The sequence below is a fragment of the Onthophagus taurus genome, chromosome 1 (assembly GCF_036711975.1).
Source record: "Onthophagus taurus isolate NC chromosome 1, IU_Otau_3.0, whole genome shotgun sequence".
NCBI classification, from domain to species: domain Eukaryota; kingdom Metazoa; phylum Arthropoda; class Insecta; order Coleoptera; family Scarabaeidae; genus Onthophagus; species Onthophagus taurus.
The window spans coordinates 20,246,659-20,272,377 of record NC_091966.1 but is presented as its reverse complement, the minus strand read 5'-3'; the positions used below and the strand labels follow the sequence as shown (position 1 = coordinate 20,272,377).

The 25,719-nt window shown below is 32.9% G+C and overlaps 1 protein-coding gene and 1 long non-coding RNA gene across 5 annotated transcripts; one reads left to right on the top strand and one right to left on the bottom strand.

The window, feature by feature from the left end:
- Positions 1-968: 968 nt before the first annotated feature.
- Positions 969-10,133, bottom strand: LOC139430868 (uncharacterized). Its single transcript, XR_011641241.1, has 2 exons — positions 9,937-10,133; positions 969-1,166 (listed from the first exon to the last, which is right to left on the bottom strand). It is a non-coding gene; the product is annotated as an uncharacterized lncRNA (long non-coding RNA).
- Positions 9,945-25,719, top strand: LOC111418350 (1,4-alpha-glucan-branching enzyme). 4 transcript variants are annotated; one of them, XM_023050872.2, is made up of 8 exons: positions 9,945-9,963; positions 10,032-10,091; positions 10,236-10,323; positions 10,659-10,828; positions 10,898-11,013; positions 11,076-11,204; positions 24,009-24,750; positions 24,805-25,719. In XM_023050872.2, the coding sequence occupies exons 3-8, from the start codon at positions 10,241-10,243 to the stop codon at positions 25,614-25,616; spliced, it is 2,052 nt and encodes a 683-aa protein (XP_022906640.2). In that variant the 5' UTR covers positions 9,945-9,963; positions 10,032-10,091; positions 10,236-10,240; the 3' UTR covers positions 25,617-25,719. The 4 variants fall into 4 exon arrangements, with proteins under 4 accessions (XP_022906640.2, XP_022906639.2, XP_022906641.2 ...); XM_023050871.2 differs by lacking the exon at positions 9,945-9,963 and having other exon boundaries at positions 10,010-10,091; XM_023050873.2 differs by lacking the exons at positions 9,945-9,963; positions 10,032-10,091 and adding an exon at positions 10,110-10,170.

Genomic DNA, 25,719 nt, shown 5'->3' with positions numbered 1-25,719 from the left:
AATTAATCATTCCAGTTATGTTTATAATGATGATACTATACGCATCATAAGTAACCCCCCATCTCATTTAAAAACGGCTCGGTATATTGTTATGAGCCGAAACACGTTGATTTCTTGTTAATCCAAATAATTTAGCATAAAAAATTGTTTATCACTTTTTTTGGAAAATGGGCCACCTTTCTTTTTTTAATGAAACTATACATAATATATATTATAACATTTTCTAATAGAACTAAAAAAAAAGAATCCAATGATATCCCACAATCAAATATCGATTAATTAATTTTTATGATATTAACAAAAATTCGGAAAAAATGCGGCGGTATATTTATGATGGATTAATAATAACAAAACTAAATGAATCTTTTATAACATAATAGTGGAAAACCTCAAACAGTTTTGACCGAGAAAAGGTCAAGATTAACAAAATAAAAAATAAGGAACGAAAGTTACATCAGATTGACTTAAGCGAGCGAGTAATTGAAAAATATAAAATTAATGAATCAAAACTAACATGCATACCGTTAAGTACAAGTGATGTAAAAAGAAGTGACAAAACAACAACAAAATACTTTCCTTGTCAAAAAGCAGATGGTACTCTGCTGTATCAATGGTGCCAAAACATAAATATTAAACTTTCTGCATACCTGAATTGTTGATAAATATTCGTATGTTTAGCGTATTTCAAGTACATCGAATTCATTTTTAAGGAAGTTTTGGTAATGTTATAGTTTCATGTGTTTTTGGCTGATACTAACTAGTGGTGGAACGAATATCCGGCAACTGTCCGGTTTCCGGCCTATCCGGCCATTTTTTAAAATTCGGCCGGACACCCGATAGTTACCAAATATCCGGCTTTGGCCGGATATTAAACACTTATTGCTTAGTACTCCCCTATTCACAGCAATTAGTGTCTTTTTTAGGTATTGGACATTGTAAATAATAATAAAATTCAACTCCAATCGGACTTTTTCCATTTAATTCAACTTTATTTATTTCAGGTTTGTCATTAGCAACCTCATGGTAACAATCCCAATACGATATATGAATTAAACCTCTTGTTGCAGTTTCTTCTAGTTTTCTTCTCTTCGCTCGTAATTCATCAGCACATTCATTACTAACAGAACTGTCGCTGTTATCACTGTCAGTTGCTTCGTTTGTTAAATCTGTATAAAAAAAAGTTCATTTTGTATTTTGGGTCAAAATAATAATAATAATAATCATTTATTGATTTGAAAACCCGAACATTATGTATTTATAATTAATCCTAAGTAATTAAATTGATTAACAAAATATAGTAGAAAAGAGAATTCAAAGCAGAAGGGTACTTTTCACCGCATTCAGGGTTGTTATGACCCCGATGAAGTGTTCTACCAAAGCCCCTGTACATGAAATCGACGAAAATTGATATACGCGGCTGTTAAGTACACAAATCAAGACAAAATTGAATTAAAACCGAGAAAGAAAGAAAAAAATTAGCTATTATCTATAATTGTTTATAATTTCAATTGCCCATAGTTTCGCGAATCACTTGTCCCCGAATAAACCGATCATTCATCACAAATCCATACCTCGAAATCAACGGATTTAGGCAAACCACCACTCTGTATGAAAAATTGCGTTTGAATAACTGAGAATTATGATGTGGTATAACGAGAAGGTTACGGCTACGGATGTTAACTTCATGTGCTTCTCTTCTCAGTTGTAACCGTTCATACAAGTACACCGGGGTTCCATGGACTGCCATCGATGATTCGGACCCAGGACACCCTTTCACCTCTTCTGACACCATATATTAAAAGGAAACAACATTTCTGTATTTTCTGGATTCTATAACAATCATTCGCTCTCAGGAACTCGTCATAAACCACATCGGCAAAATTCAGATTGCTGAACACCAACGACTCCCAGCATTCTTCTGCAATCTCGATCCAAAACATGTCTATTATGGTAGATATGCCTCAAAGCATTGAACGCCTTGTTTAAGAGGCAAGACGTATTATGTTCAAACCGAAGGTCAACGTCCATGTGAAGGTGAAGACAAGCAGCCAACTGAATCGACATGCCCAAAATTTCAATACTGATATACCGGATTCAACTTTAAATGTAATAGTCCAGAATAGCTTGTAATACGGGTAAGCACCGTATTAAATGTTTTCTCGGCGTTCTCGATGTTTGATGGGTGAAAAGATAGGTACACTTGGGTGTCGTCAGCATATAGATGGTAATTACAGGGTCCTATCACATCGGGAAGAGCCTTCTTCTCCCTCAATATTGCTCTATTTGTTTTATTGCGAAGAGTTCTGTAGTAATCATGAGCAGTCTCATTACGCATAACACGATATCTCTTCAACGCAGAATCTAGCAAGCGCATTATATATCTTATATTGTATGTGAGCCAAGGTGATGACCGTCTTCTTGAAGTGAAGAACTCCTTCAACGGTGCATGCTTATCAAACAACGATAACAGATTACAGTTAAGAAAATACAATTTTTCATCCACCGAGCACATGTCATACATCATATACCAGGGGATTGAGTACAAGTTACTCAAAAACCGCCCCTCATCAAACTTACAAACTTACAAAGTAGTCATAATCAAGGCTTATATTGGTGATGCAAGTCTCGAACTCATCCAAAAATATTTCAAACGTCCCCCTGGGAGGCCTATAAACTACTCCAACTGCAAATTTGACATCTTGCACCTGCGCAGCAAGCCATAGGTATTCAATATGATCATTGGTTATTTATCTCTTATGGTTTCTGAGATCCCAATGGTGGGGATCGAATTTGGATTACCTTGTATAGCTTGGCGAAACTATGGTCTTAAGTATGATATTCGTCTCTGCACGATCTGGGGTTAGGTCTCTATCCAGAACTACCCTGTCTGTATTACCTTTGAGTTTGTACGCGTTCTTAAGAACTTCATTCCGAAGAGGTACCACGAGAATCTTACAACGATTGGCTTGCTCTTTATCAGTAGCGTCTACCACCAACGTATCACGACAAATCGCTTTTACTAAACTGGCTGCATCATCATTAGAATCGAGAACATTAAAGAAGATTAAATTATTTTCCCTGGCACTCCTCTCCAGTGATTTGATTTTGGTCTTCAGAACATCATTCTCCTCCTTTAGATTTGTAACTTCCTGCTAAAGTTCTGCTATTTCGCTTGTTTTTGTTTTAATTATATTTAATTCAGAGACAACGATCTTGAGTACGTCAAAAACGTCCTGAATGGTTGCTTACTTTTTATTAAGAATTGATTCTTAATAAATCAAAATTAATTGCAATTCTTAATAATTGCTTGCTCATAATTAGCACACTGGATCGGTATAATAATTAGAGAAAAGCAAACCCAAAAGACAAGGATCAGGATAAAGAGACAAGGATACAATCTTCACACCACCGGTGCCCTTCGGGGTGACTAAACATTAAAAAGAAAAACAACAACACGAATAGAATAAGAATGGGCAACGGAGAGGTATATCGTGATAAACATGAAAAATATAATATCAAACGACAAATTCGTTTTATTGCCATACGCGAAGAAAAAAAAGAAAAAATGTATGTAAACATACCATTTGAGTCCTAATCTAGTAGTCAACAGACAGGACACACTAGAAAATTATCTCACAAACTGTAAACAATGAATTCGCGATATTACCACTAGAAAAGGTTGAAAAACACGGAGCAACACTAAAACGTGAGCTCTTACTTCAACCGGTTTTCGTCGACGAAATAAGTTGACATATCTTATCAGCTTTCTTATTAATTTCATTACTGTTCAAAAATCGCAGTAATGTGGCAATGTAGGGTATCACTTCAGAAATGCACTAGAAATTATAACCATAATGGCCGGATAGATATTCCAGATAACCGAATATCCGGCCGAAAGCGATGCCGATATCCGGTATCCGGCATTTCGCAAAATCACTATTTCGTTCCATCATTAATACTAAAATCATCTTTATCCAAAGTAGGCATCCAGCTTTTTTTAACTTTTTGTTATACTGCTTTAAAGGACAGATGTTCACATCAGGTTTTTACCAATTCTTTCTGATGGAGATACTTCTTCTTGATTCACTTGATGGTGCAATAAATGATTATATATTGTTTTCCTTTCATATAAGACCCTGTGTTGTTTAAAGTTAATGGAACGCACAGATTTTCATCTATACATAGATCGTGATTCATCCCTGTGTCAAAGTTGTTCGGTTTTCGTAAGTCTTCTCACAAATGTACATAAGTATTAATGAAAATTAATATCAATTAGTAATGTATTTTATTCATTATTTTGCTTTTAGTTATCTAATGTTGATTTCATAGAATTGTTTATTGAATTATTAAAATGATACTTACTTGTATATTATTAAAAGTACAAAATCATTTCGGTATGTTTATCCAAAGTTAATAAGGTTATTGTTAATATTTATGGCATGCGAACTGTGAATAAATTCGGTACATCACAACGTACAGAAATGCTAAAAACATAGACATACATTGAAAAATAAAATATGTATACAATGTAAGGACGTAATAGATCTTGGTAATAGATTGCTGAAATGTATATAATAGATCTGTTATAAATGTAATAGACGGAACAACGCTGCACGCACGAAACTATAACAAAATATAACTCGCAATTATTATTTTTCCAATAAAGTAATTTTTAGTAATTTAAAAACGCGCATATTTAACTTGGTGAGGGTGCTTAGCAACGCTATACAGTAGTCCTTCCATTTAACCCCTGCGGTTACGTACGTTACGTACCTCGAAAAACCCGCGTAAATTGAAGCATTGAATTATACAGGTGTCTCAGCCAGACCGTTCATTAGATGTTTCTGGGGTTCTGGCCAAAAATAAAAATTTGAGAATTCAGATTTAAGTATTATCAATTGCGTTCTCTTCGACTAAAATATTTCCAGATTTCTAGCACTTCCGGAAGCATCCTGTATATTATTTTTACATATTTGGATATGTCTATTTTCAAGGTTTGCGATTAACTTTACTTTTTGCAATTTGCTTCGACCGTTCTCGAGTTATTCGATTTTTTCTAATAAACATGATGGAGTATGTTTCGGTGTCGAGATTAGCTGTCTAGATCGTTTGGTCACTTTAGTATGGCACGTTAACTTTTCGAAATTTGGAAGTACCATAACTTCATTTTTTTAAATGGCACCCCCCATATTTTATTACTTCGACGTCTCATTTTACATCTTTTATATACCGTATGTCCTATACCTAACATTAATAGTTTGGGAAATAATTAGGGTTTTTTTTTATAAATGCACACTTATGTCCTCGATGTTAATCTAGTGTGAAAACAAATGTTTAATGAATTATTGACAAAGTCCGATTTACGTTGTTTGATGCTTGTGATACTTTTTGAAAAAAGTTATATGGACGGATGAATCTAAGTTTTCGAACCATATCTAGGCTTCCGCCAACTCGCCTACCATCCGAGAAAGAAACTATCAGGTTCCTAACAGATAATTTATTATTAGCTCATATACATCAAGTGACGTAAACAAGTGAGACTTTGACAAGAACTCTTTGAGAAGGTTTGATTTCCATGGCACACTCGGTTAAATATCGATATGATATGTGTGCATTTTTCAAAATACCCTAATTATTAATGTTAGGTATAGGACATATGAACGACTAAGTAATAAAATGATATTTAAAAAACGAAGTTATGGTACTTCCCAATTTCGAAAAGTTAACGTGCCATAGTAAAGTGACCAAACGATCTAAACCATTCTCGGCATACAAAACATTTTCTTTATTAATTGTGGCGCATTTTTTGGCGGTATTTGCTTGTTTGTATTGTTTCTGCTTCGTTGCTATGACAACCAATTAATTTTTTTCTCCAAACTTTCAAATCCTAAAACTCGGCCCAGGTTTTTACCGCACGTACAGGGTGGGCAAATTTGGGTGTTATTATAGGCTATCTCAGAAACTATAAGAGATATGAAAAAAGTAGGTGCCATGTCCCGGTCTCTTTTTTCGAGACTAACCCAATCCCGCAAACACCAAACCTCTATCTTCTTTTGTTTTTAAGTTATAGCCAAAAAGTTAAATTTTCGTGATTTCAAAAAATGCTCATATTTCGTTTATTTTTGAAATTAGAGAAATGGGGTTGATACGTTCTTAAGACACTTTTTTAAGTAGAATACACTGCCGTTGAAAAATTTTAAAAATATTTGATGAATTTTGAGATACAACACAAAGTTGTATTTTTTTAAATACAAACTATACTTGGTTATGATGTTAATGAAAAGAGCATATTTTTAGCTTTCCAATGATGTATCGGATGTATGGTGTATTTGCGGAAAATAAGTGTTAATTTTCAATTCCAAAATAGTAAGCGCTAAAGTTCAAAATTTTGATAGTAGGCGGGTTCGGACAGTAATTACTACCTAATTGCTCGAATATGGTTTTGCTCAAATATGACAGAAAGTTGGTCTTGTACCATTATGCAGGATAAACTTGGTTTTGTACCAACGAATAAAAACTTTGAATAGTTGATTTAAATTTTTCAGTGTCTTATCCCTGACTTTGTTCACCAATAAAAATGATTTGTAGATAAAGTTTGTTTATTAAAAATACAAGAAAGCTATTAATTAATGAATAATTAAACATGAACAACTTCAGGAACTAAACAGTCACAGACTATATCATCTTCTTCTACTAAACTTACTGGTTGTAAGGTTAGAACAGTTGGGTATCAATGAATGAAATCTTCGGTAGTATCTTCCCAGTTTTCCCCAACCATGAGATTTAGAAGTTTTTTCATATTAGCAACCGTTTCTTTTGAAATTGGGTGGGATAGAGGAAGATTAGGGATCATAAACTGGGCAGCAGACTTTCCATTGAAACGATGTTTATATGGGATATGTTATAACGTTAGTTACTATAGTAACTAACGTTACTATAGTAACTAAGTGTCCTTTAACGTTTTCCTCGCCTACTATAATTTTAAATTTGCCCACCCTGTACAGGGTGTCCCAATTTCGATGTCCGCATAGGCTATCTCCAAAACTAAAAGAGATAGAAAAAAAGTAGCTGGCATGTTATGACCTCGTTTTTCGAAAAAATACTAATGCCGAAAACTCCGAACAGCTATCATCTTTTGTTTTCGCCCTATCGGCAAAAACTGCAAATGTTGCGAAAACGACAATCGCGAATATCTCACTTATTATCAAAGATGGAGTATTATAAATAAAACATTATATGGGCAACTTTTTACGAAGAATTCAGTGGCGTAGGTAGAATTTTTTTCCCATTTTTTATTTTCGAGATTTTAGACGTAACTTTTTTTTTTAAATAGAAACCATAGTTGGCTATGACCTAAAATAATTTGTTATTTTCTTCTGATAACAAATATATATAGTTTGTGGGGTATATTTCTTGTAGTTATTGAATAATTAACAAAAATTCATTTTGTTCTATCTAAAACCAATGTATGTATTTAAAAGTTAATGTTGCTATAGTGATAACCATACATACTATGATGAAACATAATGTATCAAATAATTGCCAAAGTTTGTATTTAAAAATTCGATAATCTGGCATTATGTGCTGGTACGAAGCACCAGCATGTTAAGTGTCAAAGTATAACAAAACTGAATAAAACTTCACAATGAATTTCGAAAATTATGAAAAATGTAACATGATAGAATGCTGTGTTATCAGATAAGAATGCCACGTTAGCAGCGGAATTATATTTCACAAGGTATCCGGAAAGAAGACAACCGCACGTAAGAACCTTCAGCGGATTAGCAGAAAATTTAATAGATTTTTGGTCCTTCCCCAAACCACGTGCAAAAACATACCAAAATGACCTGCAAGAGGATGAAGTCAATGTGTTGGCTTTACTTGCGATAAATCCTTCAACATCTTGCAGAGAAATTGAACAAGACGTCTTACCCAACAGCCGCTGCTCCCGAATATGAAATAAAAATAAATATAAACCATACAAAGCGGGGCTTACTCATTATTTACGTGCCGAAGATGTCAATCTAACAATAAGATTAGAATTTTGTAGATGATATTTAGAAAAATTAAATAATCTGCTGTTTGTTCAAAATGTCATCTGGACCGATGAAGTCTCTGAGTGTTCAAAGAAGATTGGGGTTTACTGTATGGTGTGCGCTTTTAGATAATAGATATTTGGCATATAGTATCTACCATAAAAACTTAAACTCAGGTAAATACCTCAATACATTAAGGCAGCACATTGAGCCTTTGGTCGACAATTTGCCATTAAATATGTCTCATGATATATTTTCAATATGACGGAGCACCAGCACATAACGCCAGAGTTGTTAGTGAATTTTTAAATACTACTACAAACTTTGGCAATAATTGGAAACAATGTTTTCCATCATGGCATGGTTATCACCATAACAACATTAACTTTTAAATACATACAATAGTTTTAGATAGAATAAAATGAATTTTTGTTAATTATTCAATAACTATAAGAAATATACCCCACAAACTATATATATTTGTGATCAGAAGAAAATAACAAATTATTTTAGGTCATAGCCAACTATGGTTTCCATTTAAAAAAATAAAGTTACGTCTAAAATCTCGAAAATAAAAGATGGGAAAAAAAATCCCAATTCCCAAAAAAAAGTGAGTTATTCGCGATTGTCGTTTTCGCAAAATTTTCAGTATTTGCCGATAGGGCGAGAACAAAAGACGATAGCCGTTCGGAGTTTTCGGCATTAACATTTTCTCGAAAAACGGGATCATGACATGTAAGCTACTTTTTTTCTATCTCTTTTATTTTCGGAGATTTTAGACGTAACTTTATTTTTTTAAATGGAAACCATAGTTGGCTAAAAAAATTTCGAAACGTTAACGTGCCATAGTAAAGTGACCAAACGATCTAAACAGCCATTCTCGGCACCAAAACATATTCCATCATGTTGCTTAAGGATGTTCCGAATCCTAAATTCATATCTCAAAAATCAAGTGTTTTCTGATTTTTTGAACAAATGTCTGCTAGAGCAGATTTTTTTTAGAAAAAACCGAATAACTCGAGAACGGCCGAATCAAATTGCAAAAAATAAAGTTATTCATAAACTTTGAAAATAGATAAATCCAAATATGTAAAAATATACAGGATGTTGCATTTAAAAAAATAAAGTAGGTGGCGACTTCTGGTATAACCGGAAGTGCTAGAAATCTGAAAATATTTTAGTCGAAAAGAACGCCAGTTTGGCCAGAACCCCAGAAACGTCTAATGAACGGTCTCGCTGGGACAGCCTGTATATGGAATTAGGGTAGGGGGGACCAATTCCAAGGATTAAGAAGACATTGAGTTTTAAAATACATCTCTTCTAAATATATTGTTATACAGGTATGTCAAATGTCTGAAATATAGCCAATAACTTCGCCATTTGTGGTTTTAACATTTTTCTGTTAAAAAAAAATGTCTTTATTAATTATGGCGCATTTTTTGGCGGTATTTGCTTGTTTGTATTGTTTTTGTTTCGTTACTATGGCAACCAATCAACTTTTTCCCCAAACTTTCAACCCATAAAACTCGGCCCAGGGGCTTTTACCGCACGTACATATAAAAAAATACGTAAACCTTATTTTGGTCCATTCTATGACTGTACCAAATATCATCAAAATCGGTGTGCTATAGTTGTATTACTTCCCTTGTCAGAGAAAGAAAAGAGCAATACTACAATAATACAATACTATAATAATAAAAAGAAAACTAAATAATAAACGTTGACAACAATAATAAAAGTTAAATGAAATTACTGCATAAATTCTGAGCCAAAAAGCTTAGCCCGATTTGTTTTAATACCTACATACTTTTTTGCAGATAAGCTTATTGCAAATAAAATTTCAAAAAAATAATATGACATTTTTATTTCATAATCCTACGATAAGAAATTAAATACAAACCTCAAATATCAAATAACTCTTACGAAAGTAAGTAATTAAATATCTTTCTTGGTGAACCAAACGTTAACCAAACTAATATAAAAATCTTGTATTAGAACCGGATTGAACATAACCTCAATGTGATCGCGCGCATACATTTACAAAAACCAGATAAGGTAAGGTCATTTCTTACTAAATAAACGAATCATTGCGTTGATTGGCGCTTACTTTAACTGTTAAAGTGAACGAATAAAGGTTTAAGTTTATAAAGCGGCTGTAATTGTATAATTAAAATATGGGTGGTAAATATTCTTCTTTAGATCCAATGGAAGTTCCTGTACCAAATATCGAGGCACTTTTTGAAAGGGATTCATATCTTAAACCCTACGAGAAGGAAATTCGGAGAAGGTGAGCATTTTTTTTTTACAAAATTGATTAAAGTATAAAGTTTTGTGATTAAGAGAAATGTTGATGGTATTTGAAGGTTATCCAAGGTCAATTTTCTATTAATTCCTTATCTTTATTGTAGAAATGTTGTCCATGTGGGTTACAATTTAAACGAATATTTTATGATTAATTAATTATTTAATCGAATTTATTAAATAATAAATTAAGGTTAAAAGTTTTAAATTTCTATTTCACATTGACGCCATCTATTATCCACGTTTACAAGTTAATTTGTTTTAAATAGTTTTAAAGAATTATTATTTAATTATGTATTTAAATTTTATTTAATTTTTTAGATATGCTTGCTTTTTGGATCTAAAAGAAAAAATTGATGAAAGCGAATCTGGTTTTGATGATTTCACTCAAGGTTATAAATACTATGGGATTAATGTACAACCAGATAATTCTGTAATATGTAGAGAATGGGCACCAGGTGCAAATCAATTATATCTAACGGGAGAGTTCAGTATGTTAGCTTAAACTGAATTAAAATCCGCATGATTGTTATTTGAGTTTTGATTTTTGCGATGTTTAGATAATTGGAATAGGGATGAAACAAAATATAAAAAACTTGAATTTGGTAAATGGGAACTTAAGTTACCACCAAATCAAGATGGTTCTTGTCCAATAAAACACCTCTCAGAATTAAAGGTTGGTTTTGAAACGCTAAAAAGAAAACAAATCTATATAAATTATATTTTTGTTATAAACAGGTGGTTGTAGAAATGGAGAATGGTGTAAAAGAAGATCGGCTTTCACCATGGGCAACCTACGCAGTTGAACCACCCAAAGATAAAGGAACAATTTATCAACAAAGATTTTGGAATCCACCAAAACATCAAGTAAATACTTTAATTAATTCATAAGTTATTAGATGTGTAGAATGCGAACTTATAACAACAATCCAAATTTTGACTTTCACAAGTCAAATACTTTTAATTGCTGTTAGCCAGCAACAAAAATAACAGGACAATAAGACAAAAAGTTTAGAAAACCAATTTAAGTTCTCAATCTAAATCTTTAAGGTTTGACAATGCCGACAATGGTAAGGCCTAGGGCCTAGACGTTTGGCAAAAATACCTTACCAAAGTGGGCAAGAGAAATATTTGGAAGTTCGTAATCCAACTGCTAGGGGGCTTAACTGTCATAATGAAACATAAAATTCCCGCTACCATGGCACACTTGTCAAGTTAGATGATGAGCTGTAACTTTTTGACATCGTTATTTGATAGCTTGGATAATACCGCAACGCATTTGTTTTTCTACATTTCTCATATCTGTCATAGTAATCCCAATGCGTTTCCAAATACTATATACGAGCCCTAACAACTGTACAGGGTGATTCACATAAGAACCGACACAGAGCAGGGACATGTAGAAGACAATAAATTAAGATGATTTAATGCAACTTATCTCTATACTAAGTTGTACCCTTGAGGAGTTATAGGCCTTCAAAGTTGGGTCTTAAATTTTTAAAACATTGAATATCTTCGTAATACATTAAGCTAGAAAAACCAAATTTGGCATAAATTATGGGTGTACCAAGGGTATTAATTAGTAGCAAGTTTGTCAGATTTTTTTAACCTTTTGGTGGATTTAATACATTATTACCTCAATTCATGTGGAATTTAATTCTAAAACTTTTTACTCTTATTATTTTTTAAAAAACATTGTCGTTTTCATAAAAAAACTCAAATAACTAAAGACACGTATTTCGTTAATGTTACTTAAAATCATCGAAAATTCGGTAGTCGGCTGTGAAATTGTACGTCAAACTTGACAAATAGGTTATAAAACCTTGTCGTCAATTAACTTTATAACCTATTTGTCAAGTTTGACGTACAATTTCAAAGCCGACTACTGAATTTTCGCTTATTTTAAGTAACATTAACGAAATACGTGTCTTTAGTTATTTGAGTTTTTTATGAAAACGACAAAGTTTTTTAAAAAATAATAAGAGTAAGAAAAGTTTAACGTATACCAAATTTTGTTTTTCTAGCTTAATGTATTACAAAGATATTGAACTTTTTAAAAATTTAAGACCCAACTTTGAAGGCCTATAGCTCCTCGGGTGTACAACTTAGTATAGAGGTAAGTTATGTTAAATCATCTTAATTTATTGTTCTCTACATGTCCCTGCTCTGTGTCGGTTCTTATGTGAATCACCCTGTATATTGGGACCAAATAAAATGTGTATACAATTAACAATAATTAAACAGTTTAATTTCTTTTAATAATTTTTTCAGATTAATATCATTTGATTATATAATTAACAACAATTTTGTCTAATGAACAACACAAAAAATACATATCCTATTGCTTCTAATTAAACTAGAAAAATGTAGATTTTACCTAATAACTTAATATTGGAACAATGCAAAGTAACTTCCATAAAAATGAAACAAATTAAGATAAATAAACTGTGGAAATAACGTAAAATGAAATGTTAAATTGCCGGTTTGTTCTAAAGCTTGTAAGATTGTTGTTGTTGAGTAAATCTGTATTTATCAATTAAAATGGTGCGTGGTATCTGTACAGAGTCAAAAATCCGTGAATTAATGATTAAAAATTATTGCCACAATAAAACAATACTTGAAAAAGCAGACGAACTTAATATTCCTAAAAGCACAGCGTGGAAAGTAATTAAATCATCATTATTGAATAACATTATTTGAATTACTTAGTAAATATTGAATAAATTCATGCTGAATTATATCCATTAGTTAGTACTATTTGTATTTCTTGCCGTTATAGGATGGGGGAACATGCTGGCGAATCGGACCGTTTTCTTGACCAAGCGAATATCGTGAGCACGTACTCCAGTAAATTATATGTATCTCGATGGTCCCAATATATAGTTGTTAGGCAAAATGTACATTTTTCTAGTTTAATTAGAAGTAATAGGATATGTATTTTATTTTTGTGTTGTTCATTAGATAAAATTGTTGTTAATTGTCTAATTAAATGATATTAATTTGAAAAATGTATTAAAACAAAATAATCTGTTTAATTGTTGTTAATTACATATAAATTCTATTATGTCCCAATATATGTATAGTTGTTAGGGCTCGTATCTTGGACCATTCAATCGATTTGAATATTTTTGGTCTTGTTAGAAAAAGCATTTTATATTCTTGTAGATATTTTTAGTAAGACCGTTTGGTTTAAAACAAATAAGGTAGATCTCGTTATCTGGAGCGATTACATATTTTTGTGATTTCTGAAAAAAAGTTAAATGGAGCGGTACTATTTACTTGACAGACTCTTACTAGATAGATAGATAGCCATTTATTTTATTTTTGTCACTAACAAAAAGAAATAAGTCATAAACGTTTGTACATTTAATACTAAATTAATATTAATATTGTAAACTTAGCCTTTCATTTATGATACAATTTAACAAATCAAAATTTAACAAATTAAAATTTCATCTTCACTCTTGTTTGTTTTGGTGACTATTTTGGTGTTAATCGTGGCACTCTCATAATTGGACTGAGTTCGTATGCTCGTGATATTTAGTCCGCGTAAAGCTATACTTTCTTGTATATCTCCTTCATTCTATTCCATTCTTGTCGGTCCCAAGCTACCTTGGGCCCTCCACAACTCCTCATAAACTCATCTTCCCAGCTGGCAGTTGGTCTTCCTTTTCTTCTCTTTTTGTCCATTGGGTACCATTCTAAGATTTTCTTGGTTCATCTCTTATCTTTTATTCTTATAATATGACCCGCCCAATTCCATTTTCGGTCCAATACTATTTTTCCAATATCATCAATGTTTGACTTTTCCGTTATCCATTCTTTTGTTTTTCTTATCTTTCTTGGTAATGCTAATCATTCTTCTATGCATTGCCCTTGCTGTTACCCTAATCTTTTCAATCATTTTGTTTGTTAATATCCATGTCTCGCATCCATAAACCATGACAGGGAGGACACACATTTCCCACAATTTTTTTTCTCCATTTCTATGTTTGATTTCCATATATTTTTGTGTCTGTTAAACATTTGCCATTCCATTGCCATTCTCCGTGTTATTTCTTCTCCTATGTATTTAGTTGTAATCTTTTGTCCGAGATATACGAAATGCTCTACTTTGTCGATTTCCTTTCCATTAACAATTATTTTATTTTTTTGTTCACAATTTACGTACATTGCTTTTGTCTTGCTCATATTTATCTCCAGACCAGTTTGCTTTCTTCTTCTCGATATTGTTTCCAGCATTTTTCTTACTTCTGTTTCGTTTTTTCCTATAAGTACTATGTCATCAGCAAACTTTTGCCTGTTTAACCGTTGCCCATTTATTCTTTTCCCAAGTCTTTCCATTCTTCTTCTACAAACATTGCTTCCAATACTACATTGAATAGCTTTGCAGAAGTCACATCACCTTGCTTCAATCCATTTCCTAGAGTTATCGTCCTTTTATTATTGTTCATTTCGATGTTTAGTTTTGAGTATTTATACAGGTGTCCCGTATCTCCCGCGTCAGAGCATTATCGGTTGAAGGATGCATTATTCTGAAGCGATTTTTTTAATAAAATTTGTTCGAAATGATTATAATGACCGCGCGGGAACTGTTTAAAATTCTCCGCTTTTGTTCAATAACAGACGATTTTGGTTCACGAAAAAAGTTTATTTTTCTTTGCGTGTCGAATCTATTGGTAAGTACACGTGAGAAACGTGTTTTGATCGGCGCGGCGATCCGGGCGAAGGTTGGGCCGATTACCTGAATCTGATTTACGATTTGCCATTGGACGTCGAAAAACAGTTCCCGTGCGGTTATTATAAACATTTCGAAAAAAATTTATTAGAAATATCGCTTCAGAATAATGTATCCTACAACCGTATAATGCTCTGATGCGGAAGATACGGGACACGGTGTATATACGTTTAGTTTAATATACGAATGTACTGGTCTTGAATGTACAAGTCATACACGTTTGTATGACCTGTAAAATTGTTTCTGTTCTTACATTGTCAAACGCTTTCTCAAAGTCTACAAATAATAAGATCATTGGGAAGTCATATTCATTCGATTTTTTATTAGTTGCCGCACGACTAAAATATTGTCTAGCGTGGAGAAGTTCTTCTTAAATCCTATTTGATCTTCGGAGGTGTTGCTCTATTCTCCTTGTGATTATGGACATAAATATTTTATATATCACCGGAAGTAAACTTATTGGTCTGTAATTGTTGATCTGTTCCCTATCTCCTTTTTTGTATATTAAGGCAAGTTTAGCTACGAGCCAGCTATCAGGTATCTTTTTTGTTTCAAACAGTTATTAAAAATTTCCTTCAATATTATCATTATATGGTTGCCACCTGCTTTTAATTCTTCATTTATTTGTATCTTCTAATTCTATTATTTTTTTGTTATATGACCATTCTTTCCATTTTTTTCTTATTAATTTTGATGTTTCTGTCTACTCAATCTTTTCTCTTAGCGATCTCTTTATTGTTCTTCTTTTATTTAATAGTTTACGTATAGTTTTACTTTTTTTGGTATTTTTTTGAATATCTTTCGTAACCTTTGTTATTGCCTTAGTTATTATATGTTTTTGGTTTTCTATGTTATGGCTTGAATTTCTTCCAAACTTAATTCTCATTTTATTCGGTCTTCAAAGCTTTCTCTTTTTAATTCATCAGTAGATTTGTAACTAACTGTACTGTCATCCTTATCGCTTTGTGATCACTATCGATATCTATTTCTTGTTCAATTTCTACGTTTTGTGTGATTTCTCTCTTGTCTGCTATAAAAAAAATCAATTTCATTCCTTGTTTAGCTCAATCATTTCATTAGCTTTATTATAAAATGTATTCATTATGTAAAATTTATTTCCCTTTACAAATTCCACCAACTTTTCACCATTTTCATTTCTATTCCCAATGCCGAAATTACCAATATATGATTCGCCTTTTTTTACCAACCTTTGCATTAAAGTCTCCCATAACCATGGTATTTTTACATTTATTGTTATCAATTGCTGTCTGTAGATTTTCATAAAACTCGTCTCTTTCTTCCTCATTGGCGGTAGAAGTTGATGCTTATACTTGTATGATTTGTATTCTCTCGGCTTTTTTATTTTCAAAGTTTAATATAATCTTCGCAATTCTGTGTGAATATGTTTTAAAGGAGGTAATATTATCTATACATTTTTTATTTATTAAAAATCCGGTTCCACCTGTCTTTCCTAATCCATTATAGTAAAATATTGTTCCCTTTATATTTATACACTGCTCACCTTTTCTTCTGACTTCACTCAATCCTATTATCTGCCATTTTGCGTTTTTTTAGTTCTTCTAGCAATTCCTCTAATTTCTCATCTTCTCTCAAAGTTCTACAGTTATAGGTCAGTATTTCAAGTATTTTTTATAATCATTAAAAGAATATAAATCCTCTTTAATCATAAATAAATGTCTAAATTCAAGTATTTTTTTGTTATAATGTCGATTTATCTTTTGCATCTTTTCTCCTTTATTTTGTATATTCTGTGTGTTTAGCCAGGTTGTAGGGTAGTATGTTTCCATTTTCGATTTCCTTATTTTTGCAATGATCGTTATATTTGAGCGTAAATTCGTATTATAATTTGATTGCTAGGTATTGTCATTTTGTGTGTTTTTCGTTGCTGTCTCGTTGTGTGTCTCGTAAAGTAACCACCAATTTGCTTTTGGAGGCCAGATGTGTTTATTTCTCTACTCTCTGTTCTCTCGTTCATTATTGTAATCCGTTTCATCATTTCCGTTATAATTCATTTTTTTTTAATTATTACCCACCATGCTTTTAGTTTGGTGTTCTTCTTCTTCCTCCGCTGATCTGTGTCTTTTCTTATGGAGTATCTTTTGGATGTCCTTTTCTTGTATTTCCTTTCCATTAACAATAAGTTTATCGTATTTTATGAATGCTCTTTCTCCGTTTCATTCTGAAACTCTTACTAGTAACCATAAAATTTGCTAAATATTAGGGAAAACTGCATCTCGATATCTCCATCCGTTCTCGAATTATAGAAGAAAATGCTAAAAATTCGTATACCTTAAACAGATCAAGTTACTTTAGCAAACAAATCATAAAGCACGAAAATGTTATTACCTAGAGTTTTCCTTCATACTTTATCCAAACTTAGGACTGGTTCAAAAGTATTATTGAGGTGTGTTTAAAGGCGAACGGACCAACGAAATATCGAGAATGACAATGAAACAAAATAAACCAAAACACATATGCCTCACAACCCAAAGCCGTGTCTACACGCAATAGCGGAGGCATGCGTTGTGCGATTGTGTTCATATTGTATAAGTACACAGTTTCTAGAGCTGTTTGCATGATAAGCTCGATTGTTTTCGTCATGTGGAGCTAATTTTGTCATAATTTTGACGGCGCAAATTCAACAAGATCAATTTATCGCTAGGAGGTCTATAGGAGTCTGAGCAGTTTATCACAAACACTTTTTTTAAAACATATGCGAAATAAGCCAATACACGGCTTGTCTATATCATCATACTTGGCTCTACAGCTCGTTGTGAACCTTGACCTGCCTCAACAGTTCCTTACAAATTTGTCCATCTCTCCTCTGTTGTCTCCAACCCCTGATCTTCAGCCTTCTAAGTCGACTAAATCGTCTGCTCGGCTCCCAATCAATGTTCTACCAACACGTCCTCAGCGATCAAAGATAATTTTTGTAATTTTCTTTCTAACAAACTTGTTGATGTCTAATCATAATTGGCTTTATAACTTCAAGTACTACCAGTAATTAAATGTGACGTCTGTTTATTACAAATTTTAAACTTAGTTTACACTTCTTTTTTAGATAAAGGAAAAACGTTTGTAGCTTAGCTATCTTACTTGATACAGAAATATCCTTTTATACACTTATTCTACACGTTATAAACCTCAAAAAAAAGCAGAAAAAAATCGACTTATAAAAATAAATTTAAATTTCCAATAAAATTTTATTGACACTGGAGCCGATATTTCGGTTCTAACTCGCAAATTATATCTGAAACATAGCCAAGATCAAATCAAATCTTTCTGCCGATAATGGTACTATAATTAGAGAAGAAATTAAAAAGGAATTTCCCATTCGTATTTACCATAGCTCCCAGCAGCAACGGATAAATAAGGTTCCGAAGATCTGGAGCTTCGATGACATGTAAGGAAGTTGAGGAAATATTGAATAGGCAGAAACTAAACAAAACCGCGGGTGTTGATAATATACCGACTGAGTTATTAAATGCAGCAGTGGGGAAGGAATAAACGCTTTGTATGAGATTGTGAAGAAGATGTGGACAGAGGGAAAATTCTCAGACGATTGGACGCGTAGCAGTTATAGAGGGATGTTTGTTACCCACAGCTTATAAATTATTGACTGCAATTTTAAAATAAAGAATGGAACCATACACAGACAGAATTATTGGTGAATATCAGGCAGGTTTTAGGCCAAATAGATCGACTACATAACGTTTGTTTGTCCTGAGTTAAATTACGGATAGTGCTGGGAATCTAATAAAGGCATTTAATATAGCTTCATCAATTTTTGATAAGCATATGATTCCATAAGAAGGGATAAAATAAGAATGATTTTGTCGAGTTCTGGAATACCAGCGAAACTAGCTAAATTAGTTATGCTAACTATGGGTGACACTGTCGTCAATTAAGTTAAATTGCAAAATAAGCTTACTGATAGTTTTATAAGTAGTCAGAGATTGAAGCAGGGTGACAGTTTGGCACCATCAGTATTCAATGTGGTCCTGGAATATGGCATGAGAAAATGTGAAATAGATGCTAAAGGCACTATAGCATATAAAACAACACAAATCCTGGGATTCACCAATGACATTGTAATTATATATCTAACGAAAACAAGGTTGTATAAAACTATAATAAGGGCTGTACTCCGTTGCGGGTATGGAGAATGAAATACTACAAAGATCTTTATAGTGTGTATGAGAAGCCACCTATCTCCATAATTATTAAGCTTAAAAAATTGCAATGGGCGCGTCATATGCAGGGTGTTTCAGGTTTTTATAGCAGCACTTTAACAGAGTATAGATCTTTTAAAATTAACACAAAAACTTCATATAAACATAGGTCGACAAACGCTTTGTTTTGGAGATACAGGGTGTTCAAAATTAAATTTTTAAATTGATTTTTATTTAATATTACACGTGTATTTCAACCGATTCCTTTCAAATGTGGTATACAGAGGTTTTTGGACATGAGAAAGACGATTATGGAGTCCGTTTTACTATAGCCGCTCTGTAACGTATTCTTTACGGATTAAAATAACAATAACTTTTCTGACAGTATACTTTTTGGCTTTTTGAATAAAAATTCTTATTCTCTGTATTTTCTAAGCAAAAAGGGTACTCTTATCAAAATGCGCCAAAGTTTATCGTTTTCAAGATAATCCGCATTTTATTATTCGATACAGACCAATGTTTTTAGACGATAGTTAAAGGTTGTTAAAATAATGTGTGCCATGGTAACAAAGTAGGTAAATTCACTAATGTTTTAGTTTATTAATGTTTTTTAATCTAAATAATAAAAGAAAAAATTAAAGAAATTGTTGAAAATGTAAAAAATGTTGCTTGCATAATTCTGACCGATGAATTACTGATCGAGTAATGGTATTTAAGAACGGCCTTATGTCATTACAAGCATTTCTATTAAAAGTTCATCCCTTGTGGAAACAGGTGTCTCATACAATTTTCCTTTCAAATATCTCCATACAAAAAGTCTAAAGCATTAAGATCTGCAGATCGTGGGGTCATGCGACTGGTCCACCACGACCTATCCATCTTGCAGGAAAATGGTTGTCTAGCCAATTTCTTACCACCCTACCGTGATAAGCTGCACAGTCATCAAGTTGAAACCACGCCTTTCTTAAAGCTAAATCATTTTCATCCCACATATTGGCATGTTCAGCTACCAAAAATTACAAGAACGCCGCAGTGGTTACTTGTGGTGGCAAAACGTATGGCTCAAAAAAATGATTATTATAAACACCTACCCAGACGTTGACACTAAATTCTTGTCGGAAGTTTCATGGCCGAATTGCGTACGGATACCAAAACATGTAAATTGTGAAAGTTTACAATCCCACGTCTTGTGAAACACGATTCATCGTTCCACATTACATTATTTAAAAATCTCGATTGTTGGCTGATGCTTTAGCAATCCACCGACAAAACGTTACATGCCGTTTTTTAACGCCAGGTTGCAATCCTTGCAAGGGTTGTAAATGATAAGCATGTCTATGATCATGTTTTAAAAGGCGATAAACTCGCGCCTTACAAATTCATAAGGCATTCGAAGCTCTTCTAACACTCGTAGTGGGGTCTCTGTCGAACTCACGCAAAATTCTTCTTCTAAAGTTTCTTTGCAGTCTAACATTGTCATTATTACGATTTACCCGTCATTATTTAGCCCTTGTTCAACTATTTGTCTATGCACTTTCACAAACACAGAAGAATGCGGATGTCTTCTATTTGGATATCTTCTCCTATACTCTAGGGCTACTTCTGCTGAATTTCCGTTTGCAAACCCATAAACAAAATGAATATTCACTAACTCTTGGTTAGGAAAAATAAACAGCATTTTATAAAGTTTTTATGCAGCAAACAAAAAATTTAAAAAAAAGACAGTTTAACACGAATAGGAAAAAGTAATGAATTTAGCACGTTAATAAACAAGAAAATTGAATTTAACACGTTAACGAATAAGAAAAATTAATTTAACATTTATCAACATCTATTGGTGATTTGACAGTTGATGCAATAAACTAAAACATTAGTGAATTTACCTACTTTGTTTCAATGGCAAACATTATTATACCTATCAATTAAAAAATTTAATTTAAACACCCTGTATCTTCAAAACAAAGCGTTTGTCGACCTATGTTTATATGAAGTTTTTGTGCTAATTTAAAAATATCTATCGACTGTTAAAGTCCTGCTACAAAAACCTGAAACACCCTGTATAGCACATGAGAACAGAACAGTATCCCTAGCAAGATATTAAATAGCAATTTAATATCTTGGTTTAGCGACAACCAAGATGGTTGTTGCTGTGGAAGAGGACGCGAGGGGGGTTCTAGGTGTGAAGCGTTGGAAATGGAGGACTAGGAATAGGCAGGAAAGGGGGAGCCTGATAAAGGAGACCAAGTCCCTACATCGGGCTGTCGCGCTATAGAAGAAGATTCATTATAGCCAATATTAGTAAACCAATCATTGGCGCGGATTTCCTTCAGGCATTTGGTATCTTGGTGGATATAAAGAATAAGAGATTAATAGACTAGAAAACCAATTTGTTTTCAATCAGTTCCATTGTCAAAAAAACTATTCCGACCCCTAGATTTTTTTCTTTTGAAATCAAATGCACTACATTTTTGAAAAGATATCCAAAATTAACGTCTACACCGAAAGAATTCGAACAGATGGGGGTAGGAATCTGCCAACCCTCTCTTCCGTCGCTTCTTCACATGGTTCCTAAAAAGATTCTTACGATTGGAGAATTGCAAATTTCTATACCATTTGGTCTGTTCAAACTGTGTTTTTGGTGCTGCCGCTTTAGATTTTCTAAGTGACCATATTTCTGCTGAATGCATTTGCCCTTAGGGTTAATGCCATCATATAACTCCCAAAACCTACAAGACTTAAACAATTACAGTGATTCTTAGAGATGATAAATTTTTATCACAGGTTTTTACCGAATATCTCAAACAGTCTAACTTCTTTACATCATCTCTCAGAAACACTTTATTCGCAAAAAGTTAAGTCAATCACTTCATCGGCACATCACGACATTTCTTTCATTACAGCTAAAGAACTTTTATCAAAATCTGTCATTCTTGTACAGTTTTATCACAAATTATAAGCAATAAGATTCAGCTTTATTTGCCCTCAAAATTTTTTTCAAGTCAAATCAATTATTTAACTTTTGATAGAGAATAGGGCCGTTAAGTTCAATCTATTAGAAAGACCGTCTTTCAAAAAATCGATAATCTAAATTAAATTAGGCGGATTAGTAACGTTTTTACGTTCGAAAATTGTTTAATTTTTGCAATAATTAATGTAAAAGTTTAAAATTCCCCACCCCCGAGTCCAGATGACGTTTTAAGCAAGAAGAAAGAAATCACAGACTTTACGCTCGCTCTCGTTTTCTTCTAGCGCATAAGATTCGTAGCATTGTCTCTCTCCAGGAAATATTGATTTTTATACGCTCCAATCGTACGCTCAAATCTGAGTGACGTACGTTGGAGTTCGCGCCCTGTAGTTTCAATCTTTATTATTTTTTTTTGGAAAAACTAAGCCTCAGAATCAAAAATTAAAAAATATATGGTCAATTAATTTTAAAAAACTTTCGTATAAGCCAATAAAAAAAAACTTAACAGCCCTATTGTCGACAATTTATACTAGTATTAAATTTTTTAGATATTTCTTCAATAGAAATCAATTTGTGGTTTACACTGACCACAAACCATTAATCACCACACTTTTTTCCACCACAGAAAAAACCCACGTCAGACGCGATAGTTGCGTTACATAACTCAATTCATATCAGATATCAGGTACATTAAAGGAGACTCCGACATTGTAGCCGGCGCGTTGTCCAGAATCCACACACAATCTTTAAGGATTGCACAACTTAGGTCCATTACTACCATCTTTTAGTTAAATTTATCTTATAGATAAACCCATCTAGTAGTCAATCAGAGCATGTAAAATAGCCGTAACCGTGGTAATAATCTCTTAGATAGCTTAACCAGAAGATGGTAGTAACGAGCCTTAGGTCCATTACTACCATCTTTTAGTTAAATTTATCTAATAGATAAACCCATCTACTAGCCAATGAGAGCGAGTAAAAGACAGTGACGCAAAACTAACACACTTGCTAAACAAAAAATAATCTAACACACAAGCAGATGTAAAGCTTTTGTGTGACCTCTCAACAAACAGTCCTCACATATACATACTGTAAAAATTTGGTAAAATAATTATCAACAAATTTCACAACTTCTTCATTCTTTTGGCCCCACATGACAAAATACATTCACTTATGGACAAAAACCTGCTTACAATGTCAATATCAATCAAATTTACTTATAAAACTACACAAACACTCAAAATCACCTGTTAGCAAAATGCTGATATCGATATGAAATCAAATCGTTTCAATTTATAAATATGGATTGTTTGACTCCCATCTTTCTCTTTTTGTTCGTCTTTATAGAAGGAGAAGTGGCTGTAGCATGCCTTGCACAGGACATATAAAAGCAAGGGTGTGGTGCTATACATATAAATTAGTTAATTGATATGTCAGTTGTATTAATTAATTAACAATGTTGTATGGTCTTTCAACCATTCAAATAAAAAGCTATAACAAAATAGAAAATTTTCATGTTGTGAACAACATACCACGAGATGGTATCACTATTTTACTCCCAAGGCTCATGTTGGGCAAAAATATTGTCTATGTCTTTAAGATATAAAGGGAATATCTCGGAAAATGACAATTGGATAATTAAATAACAAAAATTAATAAGTTTAATAAGACATTTTCTAGTTAGAAATATTCGGTGCATAATTTAAGCCGTAAATCATTTAAAAGTTAAATTATAAAAGGATAATAACCTTTAATTATTTCTACTTTGCTTTCAGAAATACGAATTTAAACACTCAAAAGTACCAAAACCAAAGAGTTTACGGATATACGAATGTCACGTTGGAATTGCTACGTCCGAATTAAATGTTGGTTCCTACGATAATTTCACCGATAATATTCTACCAAAAATCAAAAAACAAGGCTACAACGCCATACAATTAATGGCAATCATGGAACACGCCTATTACGCCAGTTTTGGATATCAAGTGACGAGTTTTTTCGCCGTTTCGAGTCGTTACGGCGTCCCTGATGCCTTAAAACGTTTAATTGACACCGCTCATTCGATGAACATCGCGGTTTTTCTCGATATCGTTCATTCGCACGCCAGTAAAAACGTTTCGGACGGTTTGAATCGTTTTGACGGTACTGATTCGTGTTATTTTCATTCTGGGAAACGCGGCGAGCATGATTTATGGGATTCAAGACTGTTTAATTATTCTGAATATGAAGTGTTAAGATTTTTATTATCAAATTTGAGATGGTATTTGGATGAGTATCAATTCGACGGATTTAGATTTGATGGTGTTACTTCAATGTTGTATCATTCGCACGGAATCGGGGAAGGTTTTAGTGGGAATTACGATGAGTATTTTGGATTAAATGTAGACACTGAGGCTTTGGTTTATTTAATGTTGGCTAATTATGTTATACATAAAATACGAGGGGAACATGTTACGATTGCTGAAGATGTTTCTGGAATGCCGGGAATGTGTAGACCTATTGAAGAGGGTGGATTAGGTAAGCGGATGTGATGCTAATCCAATTTAATTATAATTAATGCCTTTTATTTAGGTTTCGATTATAGATTAGCAATGGCGATACCCGATAAATGGATACAACTTTTGAAAGAATGCAAAGATGAAGATTGGAATATCGGAAATATAGTTCATACTTTAACAAATCGTAGATGGATGGAACCGAGTATATCTTATGCGGAATCTCACGATCAGGCTCTAGTCGGCGATAAAACGATCGCTTTTTGGTTAATGGATAAGGAAATGTATACAAATATGAGTACTTTATCCGATTTAACTCCCATTATTGATCGCGGGATCGCTTTACATAAAATAATCCGTTTGATTACGCACACTCTTGGGGGTGAAGGATATTTAAATTTTATTGGGAACGAATTTGGACACCCAGAGTGGTTAGATTTTCCACGATTAGGTAATAATAGTTCATATCATTACGCACGTCGTCAATGGAACTTGGTTGAAGACGATTTATTGCGGTATAAGTTCTTAAATGAATTTGATGCGGCAATGAATCATTTAGAGGAGAAATATGGTTGGTTACATAATGATTCAAGTTATGTTTCGTGGAAACACGAAAATGATAAGGTGATAGCCTTCGAAAGAGGAAATGGATTGGTATTTGTTTTCAATTTTCACCCAACAAAAAGTTTTTCGGGATATCGAGTTGGTGTTAGTCAACCAGGTTGTTACAAAATAATTTTGTCTTCGGATGATGTTAGATTTGGTGGTCAAGCTCGTATTGACACAAATCTAAATTATTTTACTGAACCCATTGGTTTTGGTGGGTTAAAAAATTCTTTATTGCTTTATGTACCTTCAAGAACAGCTATTATTTTAGTTAAAAATTAATATACAGATTTGTTTTCCTTTTTGATATATTGTTAACTTTTGTATTGTTAAGTTTTTATTAATAAAATATACGCAGAAACATCTTTAAAGATTACAATATAAA

Coding starts and splice junctions, on each gene's coding strand:
- LOC111418350 (XM_023050870.2), top strand. CDS start 10,211: ATGGGTGGTAAATATTCTTCTTTAGATCCAATGGAAGTTCCTGTACCA. Junction 10,829..10,897: donor ATATCTAACGGGAGAGTTCA/GTATGTTAGCTT, acceptor TGCGATGTTTAG/ATAATTGGAATAGGGATGAA. Junction 24,751..24,804: donor TATTGAAGAGGGTGGATTAG/GTAAGCGGATGT, acceptor CCTTTTATTTAG/GTTTCGATTATAGATTAGCA.